Consider the following 10,101-nt stretch of genomic DNA (forward strand, 5'->3'; position numbering starts at 1 on the left):
TGGTACTTCATTCTGACCGTTTGGATCGTCAATCAGAGGTCTGAGGTGGGAGCAATTGAACTCGGACAGCAGCAGTTTTTCTGGTTTTTTTTGCTGAACTTTGTTCTCAATTTCATGTTTGTTTTCTCGTTGTGTTGGCTGATTGTTGTGCTGGTTACCTTGTTGTTTTTGGCTGGTTACTGAGCACAAATTTGTGCCATATTAGAAACTCTCTTGTACCCATATTTTGATCATAGTGGAGCTCTATTACTGGCTTGGTCCCGTGGTTGTTTACTTCTCACATTGAGAAGGTTTTTCCACGTTAAAAATTATTGTGTCATTTGTGATTGGTGATTTTAGTTGCTGTGATTATTTGTTGATTGCTCCTCACAGATTCTTGCAAGTTTGGGAAATTGATTATCCGCTGCATATTGCTCTGTTAGAGTTGTTATTATATTTGTTGTTGAATTTCCCATCACATTGAACATCAAAGAAAAGGACATTGAACATCAAAGAAGTTGTGTTGGCACACCACAACAAAATGGTCGTGTTGAAAAAAAAAAACACCAATGTATATTTAATATAGCAAGTGAACTACTCTTGTAGTCTAATCTTGCTGCACAATATTGGGCTATGTAGTAAGGCATGTTGTATTCTTGATGAATCGAGTGCCCTCTAGTGCCATAAGAAGGATAATTCTTTATAAGTTATTGAAAGGGAAACTTCCTGACTTAGATTTTCTAAAGGTGTTTGGGCTTTTGTGCTATGTTTCTACTTCTGATGCACATAGAACTAAGTTTGATCATAGACCTTACAAGTGTATTTTCTATTAGTGCAAAAGTGATTTTAGCTACAATCATCTTATTGATATTTTGATGGTAACAAAAAAAATAAGAACAGAAGATGAAGATTTATATTAATAATGATCTATCTTAAGGTAGAATAAGATATGAATAAGTTAAAGATAATAATCTAAGTGTTTTTAACACTGAAGAATATTATCATCTAATAAACAAGTAATTATATTTACTAATAGAGTAAGTCGTGATATAACAATAAGAAACCTTGCAATAGCATCCGATAATCTATAGTCTGAGTCAAAGCATTAAAGACAAAGGAAATATGAGTTAATGAAAGATTATTTGATCAAAAAAGAAAAGAATCTACAATGATTGTTTACCTCTGACTAAAGTTAACTAAGATTTAACACCTTCATTGACTCTCTAACTAAATACTAAAGAATAAAGCTCTAAATTAAGCCTATGTTAGAGACAATGCTCTAGGAAAAGTCAAACCTCTAATGAATTGAGAAAGAAAATTGATTACTCAAGGAAAATGCGTTGTAACTATGAAGAATTTCTTAAAGTTATGTCTGACTCTTTACGATGCATTCTCAACGCGCCTCTAATGAATCTAATTATACGAGCTGGCTCTAATTATTTTGCGTCTAAGAAAATCTAGCAAACTAGTTTAGCGTCTGGTCAACACATCAAGTTAACACTCTATTAAAGTCAACGCTTTGATAAAAAAAAATAGTCAATTTTCTTGTGTGTTATCGTCAAAATATGTGTTATATGAATTACATGTTTATTAGTGATATTTTGATATTAAGTAATTTGCGTATTTTGATTGGTAACAGATAGTTATTCAAGGTGATGATTTTTCTAAACTAGGTTGGTTTAGGACAAGATTGAATGATTTTGAATGCTCTGGTTGAGTGATCTGTTTTGTTACTAACTAAGATAATGACATTCATTATTTAATATTTATAACTAAAGTGATTTGTCTCTTAACGTTTAGAATTTCATTATTTAATGTCTCGAAAAAACGAGATGTTACACTTTACTTTTTCAATCTAGTTATGACCATGATGCGTTAGGTCCTAATTATTCATTAAAAAATCTTCATCAACTTTCACTGCTTTGTTAGTTTATGTAGATGACAACTTATTGGTTTATAATTCTCTAGCTGCGTTCAACTTCGTCAAGACTAGTTTATACTCAACTTCTGACATCAAAGACTTTGGTGTACTCAATTTTTTGGTATCGAAGTAGCTCACTCCGCACAGGGCATTACTTTTTGCTAACGTCAATATTACCTGAACTTGCTCATAGAGGTTAGCTCACTTGGTTGCATTCCTTCGTTCCTCTATTCTCATGGACCCTAACACGAGACTTCATGTTTATGATCCTTTTGCCTGGAGAAAGTTGATTGCTAAGTTATTCTACCTGGCCACGAATCGACCAAATATTGTCTTACAACAACTTAGTGATTTCTTGACATGTTTACTACTACTAATTATAAGGCATCTTAGGACTACCATTGTGTATCACGAGTGGTGGTTGATGTGCGGTCTGTATAAGTGTTTTAAGTCCTAGAGTAACGAATTTGATTCCTATATAAAAATACATACACGAGGACCATAATTGTAGAAAACATTTATGTAGAAACTAAAAAATACTTCCCTCAAAATGAAATAGAAGAAAAGAAATATTTAAAAAGGTGATAAATCTAATTTAATAATTCTATATATTTAATCATATTTTTGTAATAAAGCATTTAAGACATATTCTTATTGAATTTAATTTATATAATAAAATATAAAAAAATTATATTGTCAAACACTCACCATCGTTAAATCAAAAATAAAATAATTGTAATGTATTAATAATATTAAATTTTTAATATTAGCCATACATAATAATTAAACTCATTTTGATTACCTTTGAGCTCTAATCCACCTTGAGAGTTGATACAATTGCACTGTCTCATTGGATACATGGCATACCATAAGATGCACGTTACGCGGGTTCACCACCCAAGCAAATCTCATGAACAGTGCCGAATAGACACACATAACTGCACCACATTTATTATTGTCAACAACAAACAATAAAAAAATAAAATGGAAAACCATAAAGGAAATGCAAAGAGAAATGCTGCCATACAAAGCATAGTTTTTCTAGTCACATTCAAGTGAAATGCAAAGAGAAAATTATATATAAAGGAAAAAAAGGTAAAATACAAAATAATTAAATTATATATATTTTAAAAATAATTAAATGACATGTACTTTATGTGCATATGTCTAGATACTTTCTATTTGGGGTTAGATACTTTTTATTTGGGGTTGTATCCAAGTATTTCAACAAAAAGTTAGTCAAATTTAGTATAAATTTACAGATTAATAATCAAATACTTATTTATCAAAATTAATTAACTAAATGAGTATGAGTTTGAGTTAAAAGTTAAAAAAAAAAATTTGAAGAATTTAAGATATCGAACTTTCAATAAGGTGAAAAAAACAAATACTAAAATAATAACAAACATATTAACATATGTCCATGAGATGTAAAATGTCCTTATGAAACATAGTTTAACATAAGAGAAGAATTTTGAATCAATTCAAAACAATTATAAAATAATATCATTTTAATTAATAATAATTTATTTTTCTAATGTTGTTTAACAAAATAATATTAACATTTCTCAATAAAAAAAAACTACAGAATCATATAATAAAGTGTAAACAAAACAACGGATTATTTAACTACGAATTAATGATGTTCAAATAAGTTAGTGGTAATTAACCTGCAGTCATATTGACTGATACCGTTTCCGGGGGTTTCTTTGTGTCCATCGCTGCCTAACAACATAAGCAGAGTGATTCAAATAAAATAATTTTCCAACTTGATTATAAATAAGTGTAGCTGGATAGTTTGTTTTCCGGTCACAAAAATTAATTTTATGATTTAATATAGGTTAAATTAGTCCCTTAACATAATTTCAAGTAATGTTTTAGTTTTTTATATATTTTTTTTCGAGTTGATCCTTTATTTTAATTTTAAATGACAATTTGATATTTTATGTTTTAAAATGTCAATAATGTTGTCCTTTTTTTACAAAATTTCAAAAAAATCATCAAATTTTCAAACAAAACCCATAAAATTCATTATCATCTTCAATAAAATACAAATTTAATCAAATTCATAACTTAAATCTTGAAATAAACTCATATTTTCATTCTTTATTTGATGTTGTTGGAGATGAAAATATGAGTGTATTTGTATACTTGAGTTATGGATTTGATAAAATTTACATTATATTGAAGATGCTTATTAATTTTATGGGTTTTGGTTGAAATTTTTGATGATCTTTTTGAATTTTTGCATAAAAGAGGATAATATTGTTGAAATTTTAAAACATAAAATATCAAATTGTCACTTAAAATTAAAATAAAGGACCAACTCAGAAAAAAAAAATATATATATATAAAGGACTAAAACGTTACCTGAAATTAAGTTAAAGGACCACGGATGTAATTTAGCCTTTGATATATGTATCTAAAAAATTTACGTATAATTGATTTTGATGAAAAATAAATTGAAAATAAAAGTGATTTCTTTTTTTATACATTTATTTAAAAATGCATTAAAATATATTAAACTAAAAACTAATTCTAAAAATAAAAGTTACAAATAAAAAATAAATAAATCAATTCTAAACATGTAAAATTAATTGACTCATTCAAAATGTAGAACTAACATTTTTACAAATATAAATATACCCTTATTTTTACTTTTCAGAAGGCAAACAAAAATTTATTCATATAAAATAGTAGTATATTTGATATTCAAACTCATACTAATTTTTCGATCCATAAATATATTCAGAAAAACTTGAGTTAAATAATTCAAAAGATTTAAACTATAAGATTTTTTTATACACATAAAAAACTTAAACCGTCATATTTTTTAGAAATCAATATTTTTGTGGGATAAGAGAATTTTTAAATTATTTTCGTAAAATAAAAATCAGAGACAAATCTGAAGTGTTAGAAAATTTATAGGGGTAGAGGTATAATCGTAGAGAGTGGGGCAAATTGTTCTGAATAAAGTTGGGTTAGTTTTGGTTTTAGGTGTGACTCTCCAATTTAGTTGGGCTCATGGACCCAATGCTTTCCAAGAGAAAGTGATGGCATGATGGAGTGATCGGTAAATGGGAAAATTTGGATTTTGTATTCCTCCATCAGACTTGTATCTATGCGATATATAAAAAATTTAATTTTTTATTTTTAATTTCTTTGTAGAAAAATCTCCAAAATCGTACTTCTACCAAAATCGTACTTCTACGTCAAATCGTACTTCTACCAAAATAGTAGTAAAATTTTTCTTAAAAAATATGGTCTACAAATTGGGATTTTGATGCATATATCCTCTTTTTTTTTGTTTATTCCCTATCTACCCTACTTTGAAACAATATTCCTGAAATGCCCTATAATTTGTTTGGAACTCAGTGCACAACTCCTGAGTCGGCATATGCTGTATTTGATTCAATGTATAATCAACAATCCCAAAATGTAATGGAACCAGGTGGCAGTGGTTCTAATCCATCTACAGCTTACATTGAAGAAAATGATCAAAATGACGATGAACCGGAAGAACCGCAACTTGTTCAGAGAGCTAGACGAGTTCGGCGACATCGTACATGTGGGATTGGGGGTCATTTAGGTGGACATCATTGATATAAATTTAATGTATTTTGTTTTTTCAAATTGGATTGATGTACTTTTTTATTATTAATTTAATGTATTTCATTTCGTTTTCAAGTTATCAATATCAATTTCTTTTCATTTAATTGTTGTTATTATTATTTAATTTTTAATATCATTTTAAGTATAATAATTTTTAATTAAAAGTATAATAGTTATTTATTATAATAATAACAATAATTAAAATATAACATTTATTAATAATTAATTATTAACGTATTTTTAATTAATTATTAGTATTTTTATTTTTTAAATAATTAAATTAATAATTTAATGTATTTCATTTTATTTTCATGTTATCAATATAAATTTCTTTTCATTTAATTGTTATCATTATTTAATTTTTATTATCATTTAATTTATTTATTTAATCACTTTAATTATAATAATTTTTAATTATACCTATAATAATTATTTATTATAATAATAATAATAATAATGATAATAATAATATTAATAATAATAATAATAATTAAAATATAAATTTTATTTATAATTTATTACTATACTTTATTGTAATTTAATATTAGTATTTTATTTTTTAAATAATTAAATTAATAATTTTAATAATAAAGTAACTTTAAAATATAACAAAAAAATAAAAATAAAACCCAGTGGGAGGTCGCTTCCCCAGGAAACGACCCCTGTTAACATTGCAAAATTTCCTCTTCAAGAGGCCGCTTCCCCAGGGAACGACTTCCTGAAGGAACGAAAAAGTAGGGCATTTCAGGAATATTGTTTCAAAGTAGGGTAGATAGGGAATAAACAAAAAAAAAGAGGATATATGCATCAAAATCCCCATATAAATTAATACTACTGAAAATTTTATTTACAAAAAGTTTAGTATGCAAAACTTTTTTAAATTATAAAAAAGATTTTTGATTTTTGAAAAATAAAAACTTTCAGTAGTTTTAATTTGTATACCACAAATTTCGTTGATAAATTTTCTGTAATTATTTACTCTCTAGAAAATTAAATTTTAAAATTTTTAATAATTAATATTATCTACCAGAAATTTTAAAATTTGAAATTTTTAGTATGTAAATTTTTTAGAGTTTAAGGTTTGATACACAATATAACTACTAGAAATTTTGAAAATTGAAATTTTCAATTGAAAATAACTAATAGAAATTTTTAGAAAAATGAAATTTCCAGTTCGAGAAGTTCATAAAAAAAAAAATACTACTTTTTCGAAAATTTTGGAATGTAGGGATATGTTCAATTATCCGAATTTGTTTTAATTTTTACTATTCACTTAAGAGTATTTTAATAAGTTATGAGATAACAATTATAAATGAGAGTACAAGTCTAATTAAACAGTATAAAATTCAATTTTTGTACATGGGGGAACGTGAGGACGAGCTTAAATGTGTAGAAGAAACACAATCCTTGATATTAATAACGTGCAAATGAAGAAGTGTATAATGGAATGAGTATTTTTTCTCCTACCTTCTAATGTTTAAGTAAATACAAAAAAATATACATATTGACTAATTCAAATGTGTAAAATACACTTTTTGATTAGTTAAACTAGATAAAATTTGAGAGTTTTTTTAGAAAACTTGAGGTTGAGAAGTGTTCTAATTGAATTCATGAAAATAATTGTCTAACAAAAATAGACCCATTTTAAGTGTAGTCAATGAGTTTAAAAATGAGATTCTAGTTGTCATTCTCAATAATCAATTTCAAAAATCGAGACCTTAGTTGTCATTCTCAATAATCAGTTTGCTGAAATAAAGATCCTAGTCGTTTGAGTAATTCTACAATTTTGTTCTTCTATTTTTTTCTTATAATTTTAATTGTTTATTTTTAAAATTGTTTATATTAAATCTTCTATCTTAAATTTAGCGTCAATATTGATAATTTGATAATAATCTAAATGACGTGTATAAAAACTTACAAGACGATGTACAAAATCATGGTGATATAGAATTTTAATTTAATTATAAATTAACTAATATCATTTTAATAATTTCTAAAAATTAAAAAAAAAAAGTTTTTAAAGAAAAAAGTTATTTGCTTTAAAAATGACTAAAACTAAAAAGATAAATAATGGTGATATAGAATTTTAATTTGATTTTAAACTACATAATTCAATTTTGTTTGAATTACTTTTATTTATTTTAAACCTGTATCATAATTTTTTATTTTTAAATTACTTTTTTTTGTCTAATTATTTTTAGTTACTTTTTTTTAATATTTTTTTAAACCTGTATCATTGCACAAAGAAAAAGAATAAAATGGTGTTATGTAATTTAAAAGATAAATAAATAAAAATTCTGATTTCAAATTAAATAAGTCTTCCCAAAATGCAAGTAGTTATAATGTTTGATTTTTTCATTTGTAAAATTATTTAAATAATATAAATAATTTAAAACTAAATTAAAATAGTACATCACTATGATTTTCTACACTATCATGTAAGTTTTAAGTCATTGTAACATCATCAATATTAAATTTAAAATTAAGATAGAAAACAAATGTTAAGAATTTAAAAATAAAAGACCAAAATTACAGATTTACTAAAATGAAGAGATCAAACTATTATTAAACCTATTAATTATTGACACATGTATATAAACTCCATACAAATTTTAAATATAGAATTGTACCGCAAGAGGAAGGCTCCAGTTTAAGGTAGGACCCCAGAAATGAGTAGTTTTCGGGCCCAGAGGACTGTTCCAAAACGAGCGGAGGGCGTTCATTTTATCTTCTTTTACAGAGCCTGCAGACAGATTGGAGAAATAAATGCTTGCTTATTTTTCTTTTCATCAGATCCGTACAATAGTTAAACACCAAATTTACTTCTATTTCAATATTTTTTTACGGAACTTCTATTTTTATATGAATTTTATTTTGAGATGGATATATGTTATTTCAAGTTTGCTATTCCTACATGGTTGGATGCAAGAATCGAAACATGATCATGTGTTATTTGAATTGGATTGTCAAACTTTGATGGATGCTTTTTTTTTTTTTATAGATAAATATTAATGGTTAATTAGTTAATAGAAAAATAAAAAAATATTAATAATTATCATCAAATCTTTGATTTCCTTTTCAATATTTTTTGATGTCTCATCAATAAAACTATTTAGGTGAGATACATTTTGGTTTAAGTATTTCCCATTGTAACTAATTCTTTGTAACTAATTATTAAATTTAAGGCTGTCTTTGTTTTGACGCAAGTTTATACGGTGATTTATCATTTTACGAAAATTTACATTTGTTATATTTAATCCCATTTAATTTACTACCTTCATGTATTAATCAAGATTATGATGCTTAAAGAAATGAGTGAAATTGATTTTTTTTAACAGTATTAATATATAATTACTTATTGGTTCTCGATTGTAAATAAAGAAGTACTTATATTTTAAATATAAACAAAAGTAGAAATAATATATTTATGATGTCTATTATAATATAGTCTTCAATTTTATTTGTCGGTTATATTTTTTCAAAGAACAAGTTGCATAAAGAATACTTTTGAAAATCCATATAGTTAACTTTAAAATCAAAAGGAGGAGTATGTGATTAAAACATTCAAAGAAATTAAAAACATAGCACAATTCATTTTTTTTAATAGTTCTCTATGTCTATTTTCCTATCCCTCCTTGAATAAAATGAAGCCAACCATGTATAAAATGAAGCCAACCATGTATAAAATAGAAAATAAGATAGATACAATATGTTAACGAAGATTCAATCTATTCTTCATCACTACTGGTGTATTAAATTTCTTCATATATAGATTGGTTACTATTGCACTTTAGAAATTTAATAGGTAACCGTATAAATAATAAGTAACAAGAAATTAAACAATACCTGCAAACTATGATATGATTTAGGAGCTCAGTTCAAGCAATCTCGTAGATCGATTTGCTTTGGCTCCAATTTGAACGGCAAAAGTACATGCTCTATTAGCTCATATAAACTACTGCGAAAAGCAAAAGAAATGAAGCCAATCAAGATAAGGACAATATGCAAGCCCACTTAACTATCAGATCATGATAGCTACCTAACCTTCGGGGTAAAGATACCAAATTATCCCTGAATATTAATTATACATTATCACCCCATACGAAGCCTCATTTTTATGTATTTTAGTATTTGAAAAAAAAATTGGAACGCCAATTTAGTAAAAAAAAGAAGGGGTTTCATTTAAGTGTTTAAAAATCATTGTTTATGACTAATAAGTTGAAAAGTGATACTCATCATATAAGAAAAATTTATTTCAAAAATTGATTTATATTGTGAAACTTTTAAATTAAATATATCAATTTTTTAGATAGTCTTTTTTATATTTTTCTTTTAATTATTTATTGGAAATAATAAATAAATAAAATGAGATAGTAAAAAATTAATAATATTATAAAAAAATACAAATTATTTTATTATAATGAAAATAATTTATTTATTATTTTAGTAGGTGTAAATAATTTTAAATCCATAATTAAAAAAGTTCTATAAAATAACTTTTTTTAGTTATTAAATTAATTGCCACATTTTTAATAGAATAAAGTGAGCTTTTACTCTTTTTCTTTTTTTCATAATACTCTCCTAACCCT

At 25.3% G+C, this 10,101-nt stretch overlaps 1 protein-coding gene across 2 annotated transcripts in view; it reads right to left on the reverse strand.

Annotated features, from left to right (window-relative positions):
- Nucleotides 1–9,519, reverse strand: part of LOC101493402 (mitochondrial pyruvate carrier 1-like) — a 16,487-nt gene extending 6,968 nt beyond the window's left edge. Inside the window, exons 1-5 of one of the 2 annotated variants that reach the window (XR_003470544.2) lie at nt 9,359–9,519; nt 8,143–8,255; nt 3,571–3,625; nt 2,703–2,838; nt 2,078–2,176 (exon numbers count right to left, since the gene is read on the reverse strand). Coding sequence is in view for 1 of the 2 variants with exons in the window: in XM_004514815.3 (XP_004514872.2) it covers nt 2,703–2,838; nt 3,571–3,625; nt 8,143–8,235 (284 nt within the window). In the remaining variant the exon portion in view is untranslated. The remainder of the gene's footprint in view (nt 1–2,077; nt 2,177–2,702; nt 2,839–3,570; nt 3,626–8,142; nt 8,256–9,358) is intronic. The other variant, XM_004514815.3, reaches the window with a different exon arrangement.
- Nucleotides 9,520–10,101: the final 582 nt, after the last annotated feature.

Source organism: Cicer arietinum, chromosome 3 (assembly GCF_000331145.2).
Source record: "Cicer arietinum cultivar CDC Frontier isolate Library 1 chromosome 3, Cicar.CDCFrontier_v2.0, whole genome shotgun sequence".
Lineage (NCBI taxonomy): Eukaryota > Viridiplantae > Streptophyta > Magnoliopsida > Fabales > Fabaceae > Cicer > Cicer arietinum.